Source organism: Podarcis filfolensis (genome assembly GCF_964270895.1).
Source record: "Podarcis filfolensis genome assembly, chromosome: 10".
Classification (NCBI taxonomy): domain Eukaryota; kingdom Metazoa; phylum Chordata; class Lepidosauria; order Squamata; family Lacertidae; genus Podarcis; species Podarcis filfolensis.
Window position 1 is genome coordinate 44,691,512 of NC_139612.1, and position 26,003 is coordinate 44,717,514.

General features: G+C 41.5%; 1 protein-coding gene and 1 long non-coding RNA gene across 5 annotated transcripts in view; one reads left to right on the forward strand and one right to left on the reverse strand.

Moving 5' to 3' along the window:
* Nucleotides 1-786: 786 nt before the first annotated feature.
* The window catches only part of TEF (TEF transcription factor, PAR bZIP family member), a 28,474-nt gene continuing 3,257 nt past the window's right edge, over nt 787-26,003 (reverse strand). The window contains exons 1-6 of one of the 4 annotated variants that reach the window (XR_014539053.1): nt 16,640-16,983; nt 13,560-13,886; nt 11,692-11,912; nt 10,165-10,376; nt 6,896-8,312; nt 787-6,500 (exon numbers count right to left, since the gene is read on the reverse strand). Coding sequence is in view for 2 of the 4 variants with exons in the window: in XM_083573843.1 (XP_083429969.1) it covers nt 8,291-8,312; nt 10,165-10,376; nt 11,692-11,912; nt 13,560-13,886; nt 16,640-16,772 (915 nt within the window). In the remaining 2 variants the exon portion in view is untranslated. Of the gene's footprint in view, nt 8,313-10,164; nt 10,377-11,691; nt 11,913-13,559; nt 13,887-16,639; nt 16,984-26,003 lie in introns of those variants that run through there. The other 3 variants (XR_014539052.1, XM_083573843.1, XM_083573844.1) reach the window with 3 other exon arrangements.
* LOC310743542 lies at nt 20,209-24,448 on the forward strand. The gene is made up of 2 exons (XR_014539082.1): nt 20,209-21,505; nt 23,877-24,448. It is a non-coding gene; the product is annotated as an uncharacterized lncRNA (long non-coding RNA).

The window sequence follows — 26,003 nt, forward strand, 5'->3', positions numbered from 1 at the left end:
GTCCCATCCCCACTCCCCTTTTAAGGCAGTTCCAGTATATAGGAACAGATTGATTTTTTGCCTTTTGTTTCAAGATTTTCAACAAAAGGCTGCAGGAGACCATTTGTGAAATAGGTGGTTTCCATAAACATTAGGAGTGTTAAGTGCTTCAGGAGGGATTACTCAGGATGTGACTTTGCCCACACACATTTTAAGAAGCGCAGTGCGTGGCACTTGCTTTTCCTTCTCAGGAGAAGCAACCCTGTTCAGCTTTATTGCGCTCCACAGATATTGGCTGTAGTTGCAGCAAGCCGGGCTGCTTCCAGGGAAAGCTCGCTCCCTGACGCTGCTGCTTCTCTTCTGGGCGCTGGAGTGGTGGGGGCTAGGGCTGGAGCCGGGTTTTCCCCTCTCACACCTGCAGCCAGGGGGTCTGGCTTAATAGACTGCATTAAAGTATAAACAACGCTTTTATATGCACTGGGAAAGAAAAGAAAGAAGTTTGACTCCCTTTACTGTGATATTTGTTTTAATACAGTGGTCTGGAATATCTCTGAGGTATGCCTGTATTTCTGATACACTCACAAGGTAAAAACATGAGGAGAAATAAATATAAATAAAATAAACTTTTGTGTTCATTCATGGCCAGAACTAGCTTGTAAATATAGGAAGCAAGGGTACAGCCAGACTTCTGAAAGTGATTATTGACACCAACTCCTACAGACAGACATCAGAGACAGCTGAAGGATCTGCACCACATCTTTATGTTCTGGTGGCAGTTTGCAAACAATATACTGCAGTGACTATATCTTGTACTTAGTAGAATATACACTTTATTTTTTTTAAGGGGGAAAAATCCAACAATTCAATACAGTCAAAACTTTACATTTTTAAAACAAAAGCATTCTTTTTAAAAAGACACTTAGCAGAGAGACTTACATACCCAGACAATCCACCATCAGAGAGCTCATATCCTTAATTCTATCATTTAGAAAGTGTCATAAAAATGAATACCAGGTAGGCTTTGAATATGAAAATGTGTGGTTTTTTTTCTTACCAGGAGTATCATTTTTAAGTCCTTTCAACAGTCATCCATTATTCATTTGTGTGTACAGTAAAAAAAATGGGTAGGGATAGACATTTTTACCCTGATGTTTTTATAAATGGTAACGGTCCTACTATGTAGTGCCTTAAAATCCATGACTGAAAAGCATTTTATATACTAATCTACACACTTTCACTCAGTACATACTGGAACACATCAAAGAGAAATGCAAATGTTGTACAGCAAAAACAAAGAGTAGTTTTGACCAAAAAAGGTCACATTTTATATTGCAGTCACATTTCCCCTGTTTAATGACAAATGGAGATAAACGCTCACCTGCTGCTCCAAATGAACAGAATGAACTAAAGACAATGAAACTCCTGAGTAGTTAATCTCTCTAACTATGGAAAAATAACATAGCTACGCTGCAGGATTATCTGAGAACATATTTTTAAAGGGACACTGTATTCAGCTATGTTATAAGCAGACCAAGCTTTCCATGCCAATGATAATGGAGTTTTAACAGCAGAAATAATGTCACTAAGCTGGAGAAATGCTAAGGGAAGTATGTTGCATGCAACAGATGCCAATGTAGAATACTGACAAAAAAAATATATTTCCAAATTCATCTACCATTTTTTTATGGCTAAGCTACCATAAACCTAATGTATAGTGTGCTGAATGACAATTCACACCAGGCTGGTGCAAAGAGCACGTATCAACACAACATTCAGAGTAGTTTGCGTTTCTGAAATCATCATGTGCTTTTTGTCAACAGGAATTAATGCATGAGGATACTGCTAACTGGCAAGATAGGCTTGCCTCCAAACAAAACCAGTTGAGCATGATTATGAATAAACTCGAGTGACCACAGAAATAGCTCCCATGCCAATTCTCAGTGTCTCTGCTTTTTGTGGTTTATTAAACATTTTGTAAATAGCATCACAAACCAAAGCTCTACAATAATTTAATTTTGCTTGATTTCTGCAGTTTTCTAAGAAACAAAATCCTCAAACCATGCTACATTAAAATATCTTAATGAGTTTGCAGAGGTTACAGTGAAAGCACTTATTACTCCAGGAGGACTGAGATTAATATTAAAGTGTATTTACATATTTTGTCGTACAAAATACAGTATTCCAATAATCATGTTATTACTGTGTTTCAGACACAAATGGAAAAACACTACACTTCTGCTATTCTGGACCCAACTAAACACCTTGCCAGCTGATGCTTCAAAGCACAAGTTAATTGTTATCCTAGTTCAGCAAAACAATACAAAGAACACCTCAGCCTCAGTTTTGTATTAGGAGGCTGCCTTGCTGATTAATTCAGATAAAGTTCACAAGACAGCACTACTAGGAACCACAAGTAAGAACCATGTGCATTAATGGAGCAGTGGGGGAGGTTATGTGTGGGGAAAGATCTGTTATTAAGAGTCTGAAAAATAGAATTATTATATTCCCTCCTCAGCCTCACCTACTTTTCATTATAATTAGATAGTACAAGTTCACCAGAAAGATAATCAAGTTGACAAGCTTTCACATCAAAAGCAATTCTCATTATAAATTAACTCAAATGAAGAGAATTAGTATCTAAACTTCACAATGAGAATGACTTTGAACTCAGCAATGCCTTGTCTCTTACAACGTTGCATCTTCCTTGCTGGGCATCATCCAGCCAGGAGAGCTTAAACTTGTGTTGTTTTCATAAGAAAGATGTTTAGCAAGGCGGGGCGGACATGCCAGGCATTGCCATTGTGAGGGAATGTAGTTGCCATTAAGTATTTTTATAGGTTCTGTGACAAATTTGGGAAAAACAGATGTAATATATATGGAGTATGTTTTGGAGCCACAGGGGGAGAGAGGGTGTTTTATTCCGACTACACCCAGTGAAATTACTGGACCTAATTTAAGTGAGGTTCGTTAGTTTCAATGGGTCTATTTTGAGTAAAACATAGTTGCGTAGCTTAGTTGAGTAAAACATCCCGTGAATTCTTCCCTGCTTCTCAGCTTAATGAGATCTGCATACCAGTGAATTCAATGCTGGCTCAGAAATCAGCCTTGCCTTATTCTGTTAATGAAAAAAGGACAAAAGTGTTTTTTAAAGTGGAAAACTGTGTGTGTGTGTATTGTTCTGGTTGCCATCCTATCAATGCCACATGCAGCGGCGGAGCATATGCCTGCACTGCCCAGGGTGGGCGTGCTCCCGAGGGGGTCAGAACGCGGCACAGAGGGTGCCCTCCCAGGCGCAGGATAGCCACTCGGGTGCACAGAGCGGTGCACGCGCCCTGCAGCTGGGGGTGGAGGGAGCCACTGAGGGCGGACATTCCCCCCCCCCTCCAGTTGTCAAAACGAAGGGGGAAGGGGGGAATGCTGCCAGCAAAGTGGCGCAGCTCCCCCTTCCCCCGACGGCTTGGGGTAGGCTTCGGCAGCACACCGAATGTCACCCCCCTGAGCGAAGACACCTGGGGGAACCTGCCCCCATCGCACCTCCCTTCCTCCGCCCCTGGCCACATGCACACCTGGCTTGGGCTGCAAACTTGCGAAACAGTTTTTTGATATTTTATTTTCTTTGTTTTTAAAGAACATGCTTGAACAAGATGAAGCTTCTTCCAAACAAATCTCACAGGTCACATCTGTCTTCTCTCTCTAACTGGTTTTCAAACTAAAAAAGGGACAGTAATCAGTTAAGAATTTTCGATTTGCCAGCATTGTCACGGCTATGCACACTGCACAGAGGCAAACCTCAGATCTGTCACAGACTGTGTGCTCCATAATGAGGTGCAGTTAATCAAGGCTGCCTGGAGATGTGTCCATGGATGCCTGAGGCTCCAGCATTGCAGGTGAAGCCAAGCAGGTGTGGACCTGATCAATTATTTGGATGGGAGACTATTGGGGGCATCCCAGCTAGATGGGTGGGGTATAAATAATAAAATTATTCTAATTATAATTATGTATACGCAGGATATAAAATTATATATTAAGTGCGTCTGCGTGATGTATGTTTGCAAACACATGGTTATCACACTCACAAAATTTAGGTGAGCATTTAAAAAGGCAGATCTAAAAGGGTGCACACATGAAATACATGAAGTAGATATTTAGCTGAAGAGTATATGAATACTAGTGAATCAGTGTACACATTTTTCCAGGAAAGCAGAGGTGCATATACAAAAAGATAGATAATGCGCCTTTTTTTCCTTAGCAAAGGTTCAGATTTGAAAGATTTCTGTTACTCTAGAAGTTGAAACAATTCAGTTTTGTATAGCTGCCTTTAGTGGGTGAATCAGCCTCAACATGAGTATATGTGTTAAAACATCCCCAAATTCTGGGGGTTTTTTTGTTTTTGGGGTGGGGGTAGAAAAAACACTGAACTAGATGCTTATGGCCCAGAGGTGTTTAGGAATTCTGTAAAAAAACAACACCATAGATTCTAGTATGTCTTAACTATTCAAAATATATTTGCTCTTAACAATTTTACAGTATCTCTGTAAGCTTTAGCTGCTGGTTCTCTTTTACTGCACCTGTTATCTTGATACCTGACAGAAGGACTGCCCACTAGGGAGTACTAGAAGCAAGCTCTACATCTAGAATACTTGGTTATTCGGCACAATACAGCACAACACAGCACAGAAAGGGAAAGTGCCAATGAATATCTTTTTTTAAAAAACCCACCTGCAAAGACATTGGGAATTTATACAAAACAGCAACCAAGATTAATATCATAGGTTTAATATAAAAACTTATAAAGGCTTCAGCACCCACAGCACTAAATATATGCCTCCATTACTTCTTGAATGAATGATACAAAAGTAATGAATAAGGGAAAACTCCACCAAAATTTCACATGAAACCTGCACAGAGATTGATCACAAAGAACCACAAATTATCCCTTAAACCTAAATCATTGCTCTAGTTGCAAAGTAGAAATCTCACATGACTATTAAAGAATGATTAAAAACCAATAAACAGAGTTAAATGCCTATGCTAAGCCTGTACAATGAAATGAAATCTTTAAGAAAAGGAAGATCAGCTTCTAAATTATTATTTAGAAATTATTATTATTATTCAATTAATTTCATCTATGGATGAAATTCAGTTAGGGGGATATTTTATTTCAATCTCTCTCAAGGGGATGATCATGTACATTAAGATTACCATAACAAAATTCTCTATTATATAGATCATTTGCTTTTGAAGATTTTCTTTCTTGTCCACAATATTTATTAAAAAATTAAAAGTTGTTAACCCTTGGATCTTCAGTGGCATGTTGATAGTAACTGGGTAACCATAAAGAGATTACTGTTCCCCTCAAACTGTTCCCAGCAAGGTCTGTAATCCTACAGATCACACTCTGGTCATTCCATTATATAATTAAACAGCAGTATGTAGAAGAGTTTGCATACTTATAGCAGGCATCCTGCACTATTTCTTTGGACAAATTAATGTTAAACGTTAGTGCAAATTAAGAACATTATTCTCTACTGTTATCACTATATATTGGTTACCAAGATGAAGAGGAAGGTGGAAGACCTGGTTATGCTAATGATATATTATCTACCTCCCATACCAAAGAAATAATGCATTTTAAAGAAACAAAGTTGTAAAGTCACATGATGTTTAATGTGTCTCATTTGTTTATCCTGGGAAGAGTATTACAACTGCTTCATCTTCCTACACAAAGGTACACGTAAAGTTAAACATATAACCTTTGCATCGTGTTGTACAACACATGCAAATCATCGAAGTGACTAACCAAAGCACATTAAATGTGGGAATTCATATTCTATTTCAGTTGATTTGTGCTATAAAATGGCTGGAGAACTAAAATTATTAACAGCTATCATGAAGAGCCATATATTACATTTCTAATGTAACACACACAGGTATTGGAAATCTGGCTCCAACTGCAAGTTATAAGGGTATGCAGCACATCATTTGGATTAGTACTACAATTCTGATATTATTTTCTTTCTGTGTGTATTTAATCGTTATACCAATCTTCTCCAACTTTTGAGAGATTCTATAAAGAGCCCACAGTCAATTTTACTAAGTAATATGCACACTGGTGCATTAATTGCAAACAATTAAAATAGTACAGGCAATTTCTTAATTTTGTGGGGATTACGCTTTGAAAACAGCAGAAAATCAGTGTTTTGCAAAATGTAATCTACTAGCATAGTTGTGTTGGGACTTTCCTGTCAAGTCCAACTTCTGAATCTGAAACAGCAATCTTGAAGCCTCTTGTGCTAAGCAGGGATTGCCAGCATTGAACTGTACACCAAAAAAATCCCGTGTTGCAAACAGAGCACTCTAAACAACAACAAGCAACACGTTGGCTAATAATGTACTGACAATATTTTTATAACATTACACTGTTTCAAAATTCATAAACAGAAAACATGTGCATGGAGTCACAAATTAATAAGAATTGAATAAATGGAACATCCATGCACATGACTCCATGCACATGTTTTCTGTTTATGAATTTTGAAACAGTATAACGTTATAAAAATATTGTCAGCATTGAACTGTAGGCACAATAGTGCCTCTGAGGTCTTCCCATGGTTCCGACAGGCCAAATGAGCCCCTCTTACTTTCTGCCCTTTTAATGAGCTGGAATGCATAGAGCTGAATGAGGAAATTGGAAGCATGATGCTTATTTTCACTTTCTCTTTTAGCGCCATGTCCTTTGCAAGGCCCAGAATAATCATTCTGGATAAGATCACTTGGAAAAGTGATCTTCTTTCTGTGGGGAGGCTGATCTGGCTGAGGGAAGTGGCCAGAAGGGATGGTGCACTTGTTCAAAATTTCAAAGCCTAAAAAAGTTAGCAACCTCTGTGCTATGCTTTCCTAATCAACTGATGGAAGCCTGCTAACCCAGTCATTAGTCCTATGACAAATTGGTGTGGGTTTTATCCAGTTTTGAAATATATCTATTCTTGACACATTTCAAGTTTCATGTAGCTCATACTCAGGGTGTAACTTCTACAGAATTGAAATGCCCTATTTCCACAAGCTATTTTGCTGTCCCTAGGGTCTAAGCAACAGGTTCTGCTACCACATAGGCATGCATCTGATGGGATATTCCAACTGTGCTATGTCTGATGCTTCAGATTAATGAGTCCAATGCTCATCATACTATGTTCAGGCACTCAAGTGAAATTCAGAAATCTTTAAGGGAAAAATAGTAGGGGAAAACAGCATAAACGTTGCTTATTTTATTTCTAACATGTACAGGACCAGGTAGAAGTGAAAATCAGCAATTATTCCGTAATTATTCAGTTGGGGCAATCAGAAGGCCACCCCAATTTTGATAAGGGACTTGGGGCAATTTGTTCAGCAAGAAAAAGTAAACTAGATGTTGAACTTGCATCTTCTAGAAGATAGGCAACAGCAGATAAAATGAGTAACTGAGTGAATAACTGAGTCACCCTACTATCGCAACCTGTCCTTTTATTATACTGCTCCCTCTTCATTACACATCTAGGTTTATGAAAGTAAGGAAACAGAAATCTCTTAGGATTATTACAAGGAGTAGATTGTGAAAATGCATCAGCATGCCATCACAATCATTCTATTGTCAGTCAGCAAGCTTAAGAAAAAGTGCTAATTTCAGAAAGTGAGTGTCAGCTTTAATCAGCCGAGAAAATAAGGTGCATCTAACTTGCTAGCATTTGTTAAGATATAGTGCATCTTGGGGTACGTGTTATTTTCCATTACTTCTATTTTAATTGATATGTTGGTTGTATAGTGTACCAAAACTATTTCTTTTTAATCTGTTTTCCACATATGCTGTTTCTGTTCCAATAGTACAAGATACAATAGATTAACAGAATTTAGCTGCAATATTGATATCCATTCTAAAGCACAGAACAGATATGAAAAAGAAACACAGAAGGAAATCTTGAATAATTATAGTTATATTCCCTTAATACTTGCCCCTTCCTCCCAATAAAGGATCACCACTAATTATTCAAACTGAACTCAAGGACACGAGCACCAAGTGTCATTGAAAAGAGTTAATAACTGTACTGCATGTTGTGGGTACAAGGAAAAATAGCAGTACAACAGAAATGTACCCTTAGAGACCTTGGTCTTTTCATCATGCTCAGCCCTTGGGTAGTTCAGAGGGAGGTACTTGCAGGCAAGCAGGGTCATCATCAGTTGTGGAACACCTCACATCTTTCACTATTCATTCTGATGGCAGGTGGTTTCATGTGTAGTTTTTAGTTTCTTTGTGATTTTAAGAGTCTTTAAAGTTGCATCACTCGGAATCGGATAAGTCACTTTAAACAAAGCAAAGCAAGAATATGACTATTTATAAAACAGCATATTGTTACATTCACTCTCAGGGATGTTACCAATTCCCTATTATAAAGGAAACAGACTACTTGGGGAGCAGTACACTAGCACTGACAGTAAAACCACTCCGCTGAGTCAAGGTATCACGAGAAGGAACAACAATTCTAGGAAATTTATTTTAACTGCACAAAATTAAACTGCTTCCCATTTCTATCAATAAGCCATGGTAGAGCTTTTCCAACTGTTGATCCATACCCAATACCTGGTGTTTTTTAACACTACTAACGTGACCTCCCTTTAAAAAGTGGGTGGGTGGGCACAAAGGAGGACTGTTACTGGCTGCAGCACATCTAGATTATATTATCCTAAAACAGCAGCAATGTCCCAAACATTGCCTTTAAGAAAAACCTCCATTCTGCCTGAAAGCTAGTTCAGCATTCAGACATTTTTCTCTCCTTGATCATTAAGAAAGCGTATTACATGCTGAAAAAAATTGCTACAAGGGGATGTGTGCACCTGAACTGGCTCTGCTAAAATTCAAGGTACCCACTTACTTCTGTATTACTGACATTCTTATGTATCCTTGCAACCAATGGCCTTGAAGAAGGTCTCCAGGATTACACCAATGTATGCTGCTTTAGCTGGAGGAGGTTATTAGCAGCTAACAGCAGCTATGGGGAAAGCCTTGTGTGTTCTTTTCAAGATAAGCACTAAAATATGCTTGAGACATGACATGCAGCTGTCAGGGAAACCATATGCAAGGCAACCCAAAAGGATGAATAAATTAAATAGCTTGCAGCAAGGTAATGTGCCCCACCCACCTCTTACATTGGTCAGGTCAGAACCAACACTGTAGCAAAGCATCACTTTAATGGGTCTAAAGCAAGCTCTCCCAGGACTAATATTACCCTACAACTCTAGGTCACAAATATTGTGGCTCATTACTTTTTAATAAAAATAAGAATATACTCCTTTGAAGAATTAAGTGCAGGAATTTACTATAATGAATTGAACCTGTAATTTAAGTGAATATGGTTATTTTCTCAACAGCCACTCATATTAGTTAAAAAAACTAATGCAAGTGATTTGGAGACAAATTGCTTAAATGAAAGTAAAAAAATCCAAATCAATAAAGAGGAAATGCTTCCATTTTACAATATGCAAAGGAATTTATAAATTTTTTCAGAAGTAATACCCCCACAGCAGTGTTGTTTGGACAGATACACAGCTGATAAGGTTGCAATCCAAAGCCCACTTATTTGTAAGTCCAATTGCATTCAACAGGACTTACTTCTGAGTAGTCACATTTAGGATTGAAGCCAAAGCCTCATTTCTGCCCAAAAGAATCAAAAGGCCCAGAACTGAAAAGAAGATTCATACTTGTTCTCAAAGTAAGAGAAAACGATCAGTCCTGCACATCATATTATTTTATATGTATAACTTGGAAAAGGGAGCAATTACAAAATTATTTCAGCATGATTCCTTCCACATTATATAATTTGTTTTAAAGGAAAATACTTTTGAACCATTTGCCTTCCATTCCAGACATGACAGCAGTAAAACACCTGCCAGTCTAGCAACATAGACAGATTTATTCCTCAAGTTATCAAATTAGTGTTATTTGATTAGAAACACCACTCTTAAAATGTGTTAAATTTGTTTTTTAAAATATTAAAAATTGGCATATTGCAACACAAGGATCAGAAAGCGCCTGACCAAGTTGTGTCAGAAGAAGTGGATCCTGTTCAGGGTTACAGAACAACCGAGCTACAGACATTAGTCTCTATTGAAACAGAGCAAGCCAAGGAACAAAGTAAGGGAAAAGGATTTGCTTACAAGGGTCCATATCTGCTCTCATATTTAGAGACAATGTTCTTGCATTTCCCCATTTCCTTTCGCAACTCTGCCACCTCGGTCCTCAGAGCTGTATTCTCCTTCTCCAGAAAGGCAGCTCGGACTGTGATCTGGTTCTCTTTCAGGCGACGAGCATCACGAGATCGTTTGGCTGCCACATTATTCTTCTTCCGCCTAGTCCAATATTTTTCATCCTAGAGAGAAAATAATCAGTTCAATAGTGAAATACTTCAGGTATCAAAAAGTACCTACCATATGGCCTCTTCTTATGACCAGCTATACAACCCAGCCTAGCAAGAGTTATCTATGCCCTAGCAACTTCCAGGAAAATTGCTGTGTCTCATATGTGGGGACTACTAAAGAAATCTGGCACAGGAAACAATCTGCTAGATTGAACAGTCCTGATCAACAGACAGAACACATCTTAAAACAGCTCCAGTGGTTACCATCCACTTCAACAGCTGGGTTTACTTATATAACAGGATTTAGTGGGACATACTGTAATTTTGCTTTATTCGATCATAGAGTCTACAGTTATATGAGTTGGAAGGGACCCCAAGGGTCATCTAGTCCAACCCCCTGCAATGCAGAAATCTCAACTAAAGTATCCATGACATATGACCATCCAACCTTTGCTTTAAAACCTCCAAGGAAGAGTCCACCACCTTCTGAGGGAGTCTGTTCCACTGTCAAACAGCTCTTACTGTCAGAAAGTTCTTCCTACTGTTTAGTTGGAATCTCCTTTCTTGTAACTTGAATCCATTGATTTGGGTTCTACCCTCCAGTGCAGGAGAAAACAAGCTTGCTCCATCTTCCATATGACAGCCCTTAAGATATTTGAAGATAGCTGTCATATCTCCTCTCACGTTTCCTCTTATCCAGGCTAAACATATCCAGTTCCCTCAACCCTTCCTCATAAGACTTGGTTTCCATACCCCCATCATCTTAGCTGCCCTCCTTTGCTTAAGTTCAAGCTTGTCAATACTGTATCCTTCTTAAATTGTAGCACCCAGAACTGGACACAGTACTCAAGATGTGGTCTGACCAAGGCAAAATAGAATAATTCTATTACTTCCTTTGATCAGGACACTATACTTCTGTTGAAATATAGAAATATGCTTGACCAAATGCTGGTGACCTTTAAAAGTATGTATATAAAAATATATATACACATATAACATGTATATGTGTATGTTAACACACACACACACACACACACACACGGTAGTTGCTAGAGAAAGATGAAGGCATTTTCACATTGCTCATACCTCTGTACCAAACAAACAATACAATGGGTCAAAAGGGGTCAGCTGATTTACTAAAAAAAAGGGGGGGAGCTGTAGGAAATACCAGTACTATGAACCAGAACAGCAAAGTAGTGAACAAACCAGCTTCCAATAACCTTTTCATTATTACCTCCCATCTATGCAATAACTCATTCTAAAAAATTACACATGAACACTGCTCTCTAACTCACATTCTAACACTGTGATAACAACCAGGTGTTACCTTTTGGTCTTCCGGGACAAAGACTTTCTTGGCTTTTTTAATCATGGGCTGTGGTTTCAGGTCCTCTTCAGCAAACTTATGCTTTCTAGGGTTGAAGAGCTCACCTCCTGGAACACTGGACAGCACTAAATCAGCAGGGTCAGGGTTGAAATTCACATCAACCTCAACACACTCTGGATCAACAGGGCTGGGAGTCAGTCTCTCGTTATCTGGTGAGGATTCTGGCAAAGAAAAAAAATTGAAATAGGAAGTCAGTGTGAGGAACATAGCAACAAAGAAACCAAAGGGTCAAAAGCACCCCCCCTTTATTTAACACCCCCATGTACATGGCACTTTACAAAGGAGGATATGACATGTCCTCACCCCAAGGGACTTCTGGTCTAAATCTAGACACAAAGGCGACACCCATGGTAGAGGAAGGAAGAAGGCAAGGGAAGAATGTGTGATTTTAGTTACATATCCTTGACCTTAGTTACAGGAGGATAATTAAAAGACCACAGGGATAAAATCACTATAAAGCAGCCTTAAGGCTGTGCTGTTGTGACAGGTGTTAGTGCACCCATTTCATCCCACCAAAACACCCTGATACTTGCAGCAGGAGCTGGGATACAATCAATTTAAGCTCAGTTAACAGGTCACCTAGCTAATTTAACTCACCAAAAAAATAACCACATCAATCCATGGTATTTCGGAAATACACCTAAGATATGCAAGGAAACCTGGACAGCAGCAAATTGAAAGGTGACAGCAAAACTAAAAAGTACATTCCTTCTTCTAATGTCAAGCCACAGGACTGTCCCAGCCTGGTTGGAGTCCCATAGAAAAGACAGGTATGAGTGTGCCTGTGAGTGAGTGCGGAGAAGGCTATTAATCTCAATTAACATCCTATTAACAATCCATTCAGAATTTGTTCTGAATCTGGGACAGATGGGGTCATTCCCAGAAGCCAGCACCTGCAGTCTTCTTGTGTTAACTACCACAAACTGTACCAGCTTGTATGCAGTAACACCTACAAGAAGAGTGTAAAGACAATCCTGTTAAGAAATATATATATATGGAGAGAGAGAGAGCGTTCATCTCTCAAATAATATTAATTGCATATGAAAACAGCTAACAAATTCATGCTTTCAAGAAAAACCCCTCAACATCACATCTGCCAAAGCAGATAGCCAGACATGCAGGGTATTAATGTGCTCTGTTTCGTCATGTGAAGGATAACATTTTGCTATTCTTCATTGTCTGGATGGTAATCTACGAAGAGGAGAACTCGGACTTGTGAAAAGATATGTCTATTGGTCAGAAGATGTTTGGGTGTAGCAATCATGACTGGGACTCTGCACATTTTCAGATAATAGTTCCATATTTCACATACATCTCCCAGCAACCATTTATTAAGCTACCTGTTGTGTCAAGAAACACTTTGTGTCTGTACTTTCAGACAGAGCATGCTCTTTTACAGGCTTTGTAAAAGAGCATGCTCTGTCTGAAAGTACAGCTCACTTAAAGCTTAGAACAGACTTACACTACTATCCCAACGTTAGGGTATGTCTCTGTGCAAAGGTTCCAGAAGCACAATTAATGCAGTGGAGGTCTAGTTCTAATGTTACTTTCATTCATGGGAGGGCACCAAAAAGTCACTTGGGCAGGGCCTCTGTAGTTGATGTAGTGTAAAAGCAATGCACTAGCAGCGATAATGAGCTATAGTGCAGAAGCAATGCAAGTTACACAGACAAGTTTAAGCTGACTTGCTACAGCTGTTTTAACTATCCATCTCCACTTTAAATGAAAAAGCATTAAAGCACAACAGGCAAATATATCATATTGATTTTGTGATTAGGAAATATTCAGATTGGCATCATTACACATACCTGCACTTGTGGTAGTTTCTGATGGCTGGAAAACCACTGTGGAAGATGATGAGAGTGGGGTGGTAGCAGCAGAAACACTGGCAGGTTCTTTTCCTTCCAGCTCAGCCACAGGCAGCAGTGGGTTCTGGTTCAGATCTAGGTGAGTAGGACTGGAAGGGATTCCATTCTCCAACAGGAACTCATCCAGATCCATGTACTCCAGGTGGAAAGACTCCCCATCATAAGGAATTGTTTTGTCCCAGATGGGAGGCATGAGGGAGGCAGAGACTGCCATTGTACTAGCAGCTGCCGCTTCATCTTCCTCAAGTTTTTCCTTCTTCTCTTTATCTAAATGTAAAATGAAACGATGGTTTTAATCTTATGGAGAATTATAATCATGGTTCAAACATATACACCACTCAATTACTCAACAATATCATGGTCCAATACACTTATCAGAAGGCACATGCTAGGTGCCAGAACAGAACCATTTAAGATTAGAAACATCCCTTTTCAAATGGGGGTAGCAATTATGCACAAAATGCAACACTGGACTTTGAGATTAAGCTATCAGAATGAACGTTGGTGTGCACACTCAGCACATAACTATAAACATCTATGTTCACAGCCAAACTCCAGCCCCTCAACTCACAGCAAGACCGTCAAAACCCTGGATTCTAAGTCGTGTACTATGGTTTCACCAAAGTGAGTGTTTACTTTGTCTGTCTTTGATGCTATGGTAAACATGCACTAAGAAGCCACAACTGGCTGACACATATCCACTGCATGTTTGGAGACATACATTTCCCTTTTATATGTTTACATTCAGACACCAGTGAGGATGTGGCAGATAAGCTGTAAAAGTGTAACTGTCCTAAAAGGGAAGACATGTCCACATAGTGTTAATAAATCACATGAAGATAAACATTCTAACTTCCCAGCTACTACTGCCATGTTACATTTTAGAAGTTTATACAGTGGTACCTCAGGTTAAGTACTTAATTCGTTCCGGAGGTCCGTTCTTAACCTGAAATGGTTCTTAACCTGAAGCACCACTTTAGTTAATGGGGCCTCCTGCTGCCGCCACGCCGCCAGAACCCAATTTCTGTTCTTATCCTGAAGCAAAGTTCTTAACCTGAAGCACTATTTCTGGGTTAGCGGAGTGCGTAACCTGAAACGTATGTAACCTGAAGTGTATGTAACCCGAGGTACCACTGTATGTGATCAACATATGACAAAGCATTTTAATGTGTTTCTTTGACAGTGCAATTGTTTGCATGTTTACTCAGAAATAAGCCTCAATGTATTAAATGGGACCTACTTCCAATATATAGAATTGCAGTCCAAAAACAATAAAAGGGGGAGAAACATTTGTCAATGTTTAGTGACATGGAGACAGGCTCTGTACATAGATCTTATCATTTTTTTATTAGTGGTGGCCATACAGGAAATTGTGAAAATCTGGAAAGCTCTAGGATAAATAATACAGTGGTTCTCAAACTAACCCAGGATATTTTCTGCCAAACTTTTCCCACTGGTGTGGACATCAAGAAGTGCAACGATAATTAATATGGTGACTGAAAAAACCCAGAGTGTGTGGACTCTTACACAGCAACTGTGCACACACAAACATTAGATCTCAAACAACCCATTTGCAAAATAATGCCCCTCTCTGGACAACCTATGAAAAAAAGCTTGTTTGGCTGGCTGAAGTGGTGGTGAAAGGGGAGAAGAGGGTTTGCATAAAGTAGAATTTTAATAATTCTGCTCAAATGTTGTCAGCCACTTATGCTACCATATTTAGTCTGCAACAGTATGTATGCATGATACTTGTTTTTATGTTTTTCTCCTTTGCTTTAACTGAAATGATTAAAAAAGAAAAGAAAAAAGACTTAGGAAAATCAGTTGACTTCTGAAAACATATGTAGATGTAAAAAGTTTTATTACAGTACTAGAAAACAAATGGCAAGAATTAGGGAAGGGCTGCAGCAGGCACAATGCTGAAGCATCTACTTTGCATTAAGTATTTCAAATAATAAAAGAACCACCTTCCCATAAGATTTTAAACAAAGCCACACTGCATGCTTCACCCAATACACAAGATCACATACTTTTGGGTGTCCATTATTTTGAGTGTCAAATCTACAGCACTCCAGACCTTCTGCACAGGGAAGGAATTTTATCACCTAGACTAGAAACCAGGGAGCTTTGAGAAAATAAAAACAGGGCTCCAGTGAACGTCCAAAACTGGAGGAAGGCTAACATTTACTGCTGAGGTTAGCAAACTGTCCATTGTAGATTTTCTTCTTATCTACCATGAGTAAAAATCTGCCATTCATCCAGATTCAGACAGGTGTTGTGGAACCAGGTGAATTGCAAGAGACAAATGCAGGTCAGCCATCCTTGCCACATCTACAAAACGAGATTTACATTCACATCCATCTTGGAATGTTGATGGAGAAATGTGCATGCAGGTGTGTCACTTGGGAAGGGCGGTTCCAGAACACGTATGCATGTTTACGTTAATCAGGAGACCTCCATCTCCGGAATACCACGAAGCATCAAAACAACCAGGGCAAATGCCTCCCCCTCACTTCCCCCCACGCAACTCAACCTTGAATATTTGCAAAGAGTATTCGCTTGAAGCCCTGACGAAATCCCCATCTGTGGTCTCCAGATCGTTTCTCTGGATCGGGAAGGGCGGCGCAGCGGAGAGAGAGCGCCTGGCCTTTCCGTGTGTAGTTTTGGCAGCCACGCTGCCGCTGTGGTTATGGGGAAACGGGAGATCAAATCGGCCCCTTAACGCTGCGGGAGGAGCCGTTGTTTTGCCTCCTCCGCCACGACCCCTTGCGGTGCCACCCGAGGCACGTTTGCACGGCGAGGCTTGCTCCCTCGTAAGCGTGCAGGAGGGGCTGGTGCTGCTCATCTCAGGCGCGTAAACAAGCCGCCCGGATCATGGCAGGCGAAGGACAAACCGGGGCGCCAGAGCGCCGCAAAATGGATGCGACTCTGCGCGCGCCGTTCCCCTCCAACCCTCCGGCTCGCTCCGCAGCGGCCGCCCTGCCCGGAGCCCCCCGCGCTCCCGCCGCCGCCGCCCTCACCGAGGCGCGTGTCCCGCGGCGGGTTTTCCATCAGCTTCTTCAGCACCAAGGGGAAGGCGCCCGCCAGGCCCCGCTCCTGCTGCGCGGCTCCCGCGGTCCCCGCCGCTTCCTGGTGCGCGGCACGGCTGGACATACTATAACCAAGCGGTCGGCGAGCGGCGGCGGCTTCCGAGTCACCCCCACCCTCCCCGTGAAGGCCCTGAGAGGGGCGAGCGGCGGCGGCGGCGAACGAGGCCAGCTGAGGGGGCGCCCGCGAAGCGAGAGGGAGGGGCCGACTCGCCACCACTCGACACCGACGACGGCGACTGCGCGTGCGCCGCTCCGGACAGCTGCTTCTCCGGGGGGCCCCGAGGCGCTTTTACTATTCATGAGCCCAGCGTCGCCGCCCTCACGTTCTGCGCCCTGCGATTGGCTAGGGCCTCCGGGAAGGCGGGGCTGGCCGCCAGGCACGTGCAGCGGAGGGGTGAGTTTCTCATTAGCATGGGGGCCCCGCCCCACGCGCTGGCGGGTATGCCGCCGAGACGCCCTATTGCTTTGCGCGCGACGCGCACCCGCGGCTCTGACCTTAAGTGAGCCTTGAAGCGAAGGGTGCGCGCCAGGGTAACCAGCAGAGGGAGGCGGCGGAGCCCTTTTCACCTGCGTGGGAAGGAGGAGGAGTGGAAGATGAGGGGACCAAAGGGGTGCCGGGACGGCGGAGGAGGCCCAGTGGGGCAGCCCCGAAAAGAGGAGCTTGGCGTCTTTAGAGGTCACAAAGCTCGCCAAATTGGAGGCCAGCAAGCGCGTTCACAGGAGGAACAGCAGCAACAACAATGAGGCTTCCAAAAGGGAGCCCCTCACACCCTCTGCAGGAAAACACGAACACGCACAGTTTGTTCTTTCACCTACCATACACACCCATACGCCTCTGAACTTCGTTTAAAAATAGCATCCACCCATTGTCAGAGAATCGTAAAGTTGGCAGGGACCCCGAGGGTCATCTAGTCCAACCCCGTGCAATGCAAGCATCTCAGCTAAAGCATCCATGGCAGATAGCCATCCAACTAAAAACCTCCAAGGAAGGTTGTCAGTGGGAAGTTTCTGTCATATTTAAATAACTTATTCTCCACTTTTTGAAGCAGTTACCTGCAAAAGAGCTTGCCATATTTTGTAAAAGTACAGCGATACAGAAATCCATTTAAATAAAACCTTTTAAAATCGGGTATGTATGCCCCCCATGGCTTAAAAAGGCAAAAGGGTCGTTTCTCTCCCCACTGTGTTTCAAGTAGTGTTCGCTGCACACATCAGAGACGGGGCCAGAGTGTCTACACCCAACGCACATTACGTAATTTTCTTTGTCCCTGGAATTCTCTGAACTCCTGTTCAAGGAAGGAAAGCGTATCAAACAGAAGTATTTCTCAACAGACTGGATTTAACTAATGCCATATGCACGGGTGGCACTGTGGTCTAAACCACTGAGCCTAGGGCTTGCCAAATGGAAGGTGGGCGGTTTGAATCCCCGCGACAGGGTGAGCTCCCGTTGCTCGGTCCCTGCTCCTGCCAACCTAGCAGTTCGAAAGCACGTCAAAGTGCAAGTAGATAAATAGGTACCGCTCCAGCAGAAATGTAAATGGCATTTCCATGCACTGCTCGTTTCGCCAGAAGCGGCTTAGTCATGCTGGCCACATGACCTGGAAAAACTGTCTGCGGACAAACGCCAGCTCCCTCGGCCTGTAAAGCGAGATGAGCGCCGCAACCCCAGAGTCATTTGCAACTGGACTTAACTTTCAGGGGTCCTTTACCTTTAACTTTTATATGCACCTGGCTTTAAACACCAGTGGTGGGAACAGTGGAGGCTAGTCCATTTACAACCAGACCAGGGGGTGGCAGTGCTTGTCAGACTTCTGCTCCTTAGTCCCAGTGTTGCCTGTGTAGAATTTAGCAGGGAGGAGGTTCCAGACAGAAACCAGTATTAGTTGCCTTCACCTATTACTGGCTCTGCTTCTGCCTGCCAAAGGTTCTGGCTCTATACAGTGGTACCTCAGGTTACATACACTTCAGTTTACATATGCTTCAGGTTACAGACTCCGCTAACCCAGAAATAGTGCTTAAGGTTAAGAACTTTGCTTCAGGATGAGAACAGGAATCAGCCTCTGGCGGCACGGTGGCAGCAGGAGGCCCCATTAGCTAAAGTGGTGCTTCAGGTTAAGAACAGTTTAAGGTTAAGTACGGACCTCCGGAAGAGATTAACTACTTAACCTGAGGTACCACTGTACACTGTTGGCCTCCTTGCCTTCCGCCCTGCAGATCCCAGTGGACCCCAGCCTCCACTGGGTAGGAGTGCACTAGAGCCAAACTAAGCAATAATAGGTGCATATTGACAGTCGGAAACAACAAACAATTCGTATAATTACAATTCAGTTCACATAAGAATGAATCGTGAATGAAAAATTTAATTCACCCATTGTTGGAATAAACAAATTAATATACCGGTAATCTAGAAGTTCTGAACTGTACTAAAATCTTGGAAGACACGCTAGCATCAAATGTGCTTGTAAAATTCATCTCAGACCATGCCTAAAAGTCTGCGGACCTAAATTTCTAGAGCTGGGGATGCCTTCCTTTGTGTCCATCGCTTTGGGAATTAAGATCTTGAATTTAGGTCCCACTAGTGGCATTAAGTGTTATGGCACTTTCCTGCCAAAAATATGTGACAGGCCAAATCACCTGAGGTTTTCAAGCAAACCTCTCTTCATCAAGCTTTTGGGTTCAGAACTATTATGTGGCTATTATTGTGTACCTAGTGTTTCATATATGTATTTGCTTTATGTGTATGTATTACAGTATATGTATTGTTAGTTTGTATTATTTGCTTTCTGTAAATCAGTTTAAGTGTTGTTTGGCAGAAAAAAAGTTTTTAAAATAATTTGCAGTGAAAGCCTATGCCTACTCAGAAGTAAGTCTGACTGAGGTCAGTGGAATTTACTCCAAAGTGAGTATAGAATTGCAGCCATAAGTGTCCCTACTCGCTTCCTGGAGACTTTTCAGAAACAATAGAACAGAGTACAGTCTAAAACCACCTGCTGCTTGCGATAGAAGCAAGCAAGCAGAGGTATATAAAGTCAAGAGAAGACCTTTATTTTCATAGTTGCAGGCCTCTCTTCTTCCAATGGGCAGAAGCAAACTGGAGATTAACTGAAAATCCTTGTTGTAATATAGATATGTTTTAAATTTCTACTTTTTTTACATGCAAGTAACCTGCTTCTCATTTTTTCAGTATTAACTTTGGTTCACTACATTTACATACAAAAAAGTCATCATGAAAATTGATCAGCATTTTTAAGTGAGTTTGTTTTCTAATATATGTAACGTTTACACATTTTTGCCCACTATATTGCATTATGTCCAGTCAGAAGCTTTTGCAGGGCAATACTGAAAGCAGGATTGCATGTAACCACCCCGACACCACTATAAATGTAAATAATCATGAATGCATAAAAAAAGCACATACCATATTTTTCCGTGTATAAGACTAGGTTCCCCCCCTAAAAAATAATGTCAAAAATTGGGAGGGGGCGTCTTGTACACGGATACATCTCCCCCATTTTCTTAAATCGGAGTCCCCCAAATTAGGGGGCGTCTTATACATGGGGGTGTCTTATAAATGAAAAAATACGTTATTTTGCTACTTTTATAAATGGGTACTGTTTGGTTCATGTACAGTATGGCTTATATTGGTCAGCAACAGGAGTCACAATATTGCCTTGCTCTCAGTCTACCAAATTACAGTCAAACATAGAAAGCCGTTTTATTATATTTATGGCTAGTAAAACTTCTAGGGTAGTTTGAGGCAGCTTGAGACAGGTGAATTTCCTTGGGCGGTGTGTTTCTCAAACTAGGCTGGGACCCAGCAATGAGTCAAGGGCCACTTTCAGGTGGCCCTTGGTGCCACAGCCTGTCCAGTGTGCCTCCTCACTGGCCTGGGATTAGAATGGAAGGTGGTAAGAGAGGGGAGCTGTTAGAGGAGGAAGAGGTGAATGCAAAAGGATCAGTGAGAAGGGGCAAAGGACACTGAACATTTTGAAGTCTGGTGGGATAAGGTACAAGTTGAGTGTGGAAAAACCCTTTGCACTTAAAGCCACTGGATCAGCAAATTCTTCCTAATATGGAGTGGCTGAGTCACAATACGCCCATGGCAACTGTTCTTACTTAGCTTGAGGAAAGCTGAATTATGGAACTCCTTGCCACAAGGAAAAAGCTAAGGCAAAGAATTTAGCAATTTCAAAAAATGGATTAGATATCAGTAGAAAGTAATAGTAATTGCCAGTTGATTATGCCAAACTTTACCTCCACCTGCCACTATTTTGGATTTTGCTTGGCTCCTGCATCACCATGTTGTAGTTTGTGGGCCTCAGTGATTTTCAGCCCTCTCAAGTAAGCCCTGGGAGTAGAATGCTTGAGAATCCATGTCCTAAGGTACATTGCTACTAAAGAAACCATGGTCCCTAAAGTTAGACCATGATTTTCTCCTGCATCGATTTCCTCCAGTGATCTGTTCCACCATCAGCCACTTCTGCATTCTATCTGGAAGGTCCAGCTGGACATCATCCTTGCTGGGACTGGTGACATTGAAATCCCACTGAAGGCTTGCTGTTTTCAACTGTTTACAAAATGGTTCGGAGAGGAATTATCCCTCAACATGAAATCTGGAGTTCAGACTAATAGGATTAGTGGTAATAAGATTTCTACACAACATCAGCACCTAGCATATTCTAGTGCACAAGGACAACATCATAACCAGGGCACATGTCATCTGGAGATTTGCGACAAGGTGCGTCATCACTCTGCAGACGACACCCAGATCAGTTTATCGTTTTCATCAGAGATCAGGTGAGGCTGCAAAAGCGGTAAGCTGGTATTTGGAGATAGCTATGGACTGGATAAAGGCCAATAAACTGAAACTCAGGTGCCGTTTCTGTTGGTAGGCAGTTCATCTAGCTTATATGGTGTTCTTTAGCCTTTTCTTGGCAGGGTTGTACTCAGACTACAATCTGCGGTGCCGATAGATTTGGTCTTATATTTAGAGACCCAAATGACTTCTAGCCATAGTTATGTTATGGAAACATCCAGGTTTGACTACTGTAATGCACTATATGTGGTTCTGCCTTTGCCGAATACTTAGAAACTTAAGTTAGTACAAAATACTACATCAAGACTCGTAATTGGCTGGTTGAATGGATCACATCCCAGCAGTCTCAAAACAACTGAACTAGTTAACAATCAATTGCCAAGCAAATGGCTTTTATGTTTATAGCCCTTAAACAGCTTAGCACTGGGATACCAGAAGGACTGCATGAACCTGCCCAGATATTAAGGTCTTCCTCAGATGCTCTTCTGAGCTCCCTTATCTTCAGAAGTGAGAAAGGTGGTGCTAGATCGGCCACCTCAGCAAAGGTAGAAGAACATAGACATCCAGGCTACTAGCCATTATTCTCCTTTAAAGTCACTCAAGTCATCACATCTCGTGGGAATGAATGCCATAGCACAGTGGTTCTGAAACTTTTTTCTCTGGGCCACACTTTCAGAATAAAAATTTGTTCGCACCACCGATTTTTGTGTGTGCAAGAAATACATGGGAAGAGACACCTCATGGCAGTGCTTGATTTATAACATAGAACACAACTAGTTTATAATATGATCATGAGACATCCAGAAAGTATAAAACAATGCAGCTACATAAGAATATGAATCATTCCCTAAATAAAATACTGATTATCCTTGAATCTTCCTGCCATATTGCCATCCTCTCCTGCCACACCAGCGTGGCGCACCACAACCTTTGAGAACCACTGGTCTAAATATATAATGCTGATTGGATCATCTCTATATGTTTCGTCATACTCCTTAATGAGACAGGACTTCTTACCCTTGCAGAAGCCATGCCGCCTCTGCTTCAGCAAGAACTGTTCTTCCATATGCTTGGTATTTTTAGCTTTAATAAAGCTTTCTCCAAACAGATGTTAAGCTAGCTATCTTGTAATTACCAGAATCCCCTTGGTTCTCATTTTTAAAAATTGTGTCACATTGCCCACTTTTCAGTCCTCAGGTATGGAGGCTGATGTTAGGAGCAAAGTATATGTTTTTGTTAGAAGATCAGCAATTCATATTTGAGTTTTTAAAGAACTCTCAGTTTAAAGAACTCTCAGGTGGAGGCACAAATACAAGATGGGTGACACCTGGCTTGAGAGCAGTACATGTGAAAAGGATCTAGGAGTCTTGGTTGACCACAAACTTGACATGAGCCAACAGTGTGACGCGGCAGCTAAAAAAGCCAATGCAATTCTGGGCTGCATCAATAGGAGTATAGCATCTAGATCAAGGGAAGTAATAGTGCCACTGTATTCTGCTCTGGTCAGACCTCACCTGGAGTACTGTGTCCAGTTCTGGGCACCACAGTTCAAGAAGGACACTGACAAACTGGAACGTGTCCAGAGGAGGGCAACCAAAATGGTCAAAGGCCTGGAAACGATGCCTTATGAGGAACGGCTAAGGGAGCTGGGCATGTTTAGCCTGGAGAAGAGGAGGTTAAGGGGTGATATGATAGCCATGTTCAAATATATAAAAGGATGTCACATAGAGGAGGGAGAAAGGATGTCACATAGAGGAGGGAGAAAGGTTGTTTTCTGCTGCTCCAGAGAAGCGGACACGGAGCAATGGATCCAAACTACAAGAAAGAAGATTCCACCTAAACATTAGGAAGAACTTCCTGACAGTAAGAGCTGTTCGACAGTGGAATTTGCTGCCAAGGAGTGTGGTGGAGTCTCCTTCTTTGGAGGTCTTTAAGCAGAGGCTTGACAACCATATGTCAGGAGTGCTCTGATGGTGTTTCCTGCTTGGCAGGGGGTTGGACTCAATGGCCCTTGTGGTCTCTTCCAACTCTATGATTCTATGATTCTATGGATACCATCTGCACCCGGCAATTTGTAAATTTTAAATTGTCCATATGGCCTAGAACTTCATTTCTTGTTAGTACAATTTGCTTCAGTTCCTCAGACTCTCGTCCTGCTATAGTTGGTTCAGGTGATCAGATCTGCCCTACATCTTCCACCATGAAAATAGATGCAAATAATTCATTCAGCTTTTCTGCAATCTCATTTTCCTCCCTTAGCACACCTTTCTCTCCCTTATTCCTTTCTAGCCAGTTTCCTGCTAGACGTTTCCTGCTTCTAATGTGTATTTTGTTGGTCTTCGTGTTTTCTAGTGATCCTTGAATGGCAGGCTAACTGCAACAGCTTGGGAAGAAAAACAAGTACCACTTGCACAGGATGTTCCTCTGAATCCAGGGAAAGGACAAGCAACATTCTCCCAACCCCATTATTGAGGGGGCTGCAGAGATCAAAGCTGTTGTCACAAAGAGAACGGGAATGGGCTGACAGACAAAAAGTGTTCAATCGTGTGGGAAGTTTTAGGATGAAACTCAGCTTGTATGGAAGACTGGTGGGTCTGCATAGGAGAAAATATATAGAGAGGAACCTCCAAACTTCATAGAGCTGTTCTTTTAACTGTGCTGACCTTCCATCAGGTGTTAGACTGATATTCTCAGGCTTGCTTTCCTCATTTTCTTTTTCACTTTGGAAGAAAAGACATCTTTGTATGTCTCTCCTGCTGAGAACAAAGAACAGACATGGTTCTTTGTATCTCCATCTTAGTTAGACAGAAGAAATGATATTTCCTATCAGGTATGTTTTCCCTTTAATAAAATTAGCTTTCTTAATTTCCTAAACTCAGTATCAGTGTGATTATAATCAAGAGCAAAGCGTGCTTCTCCAGCAAGTATTCAGTGCTCAGTTCAGCTTCCAATCTATGTATTAACCCTGCACAAATATTCCAAGTGAGTTCACACTGAAGGAGCTGTAATCATAGACCTTATTTTGGGCAAGCCTGGGCAAATCATATTATTATTAACAGAGAACATGCAAATGCATATAGAAGCTGCCCCAAATGTAAATAAAACTGAATTTAGCCAAACTTTACAGCACTTATGAGACTAAAGCTTCTCTCCAGCAGTGGCCCCTGGGCAATTTGCCTAGACCTTAATCTATCTCCAAATCTTTACTTGAAGCTTTGAACAGTAATATATATATATATATATATATATATATATATATATATATATATATTATATTTATCCAATTATTACTAATTGTTGTTGTTCTTGTATTTATAAGCTGCCCATCTGACTGGGTTGCCCCAGCCACTCTGAGTGATTTCCAACAAAATATTAAAACACAAAAAAATTAAAAACCTCTCTGTACCGGCTGCCTTCAGGTGTCTTCTAAAATTCAGATAGATGTTTATTCCCTTGACATCTGATGGGAAGGCGTTGCATAAGGGACATGCAACTACTGAGAAGGCTCACAATGCAACAAACCAAAAATAGTACCTTTATGCCCAGAGCAAGAGGAATTTACCTGTGCAGCTGGCATTCCACATATCCAACCTCTCATTTTAACCCCCCCACCCTCAGCCTCTATGCATGCAATACTAGTGTGGTCCAGTGAGGTGTCCACTCACTGGCATGCTATCACTGCACCTCAAGGCAGGCCAACCTAGTTTTAAAAAGACACCAGGTGCATGAGACGCTTCACAGGGTCCTTCTTACTTGCCTGGCAACTTATTTAAATCAGGCTTCAGTTCACCAAATGAAAGAGTCGCCTTCTGGCATAGCAGAAACATCCATAGGGTTGATGTTCTGAACTAGTATCCATATTGTGTCATACTACTGGCCCATGGTTTGGCACATAGTGGAGTTTCACATACATTATTTAGGATCTATGTGAACTATTATTTAGGAACATAATGCTTAGGAACTGATTTTGCAGCTTTGCTGGACGACGTGTTTTGACTTATAGTTCTTTTGGAATTAGTTGCCAAGCAGACTAACTACTGCACCTTAGAACTACCAGCTGCACCTTCTTGGTTTGCTTAAAGTCTAACAACTTCAGACTCAGTCCCTTTTTGGTACTAGCCATGGGCAGTAAAAGAAAAAAAGCAGAGAATTCAGTGAGACTCATAACTGGCCCACAATTAAATGTCTGAGAAAACTGTATTTTATATTGGATATGGGAAAGGCCAATGTTGATTTAAAAGGAAGACAAATAAGAGGATGATTGGGTCTGAGGGGGAAATCTGGAGCCATTCAGGCCATTGGAAAATCAGTTCTCATTTATACTGTATACTAAAATATATATAGCTGGCTCCATCATCTGAAATATCAATGCAGTGTACAACAAATGATGACCTCTTTGTTTTCTATTGACTGGTGCCTGTATGGAGATAGCCAGATGTTGGAAAACTGGCACTGGGCTGAACATTGATTCTTGGTATA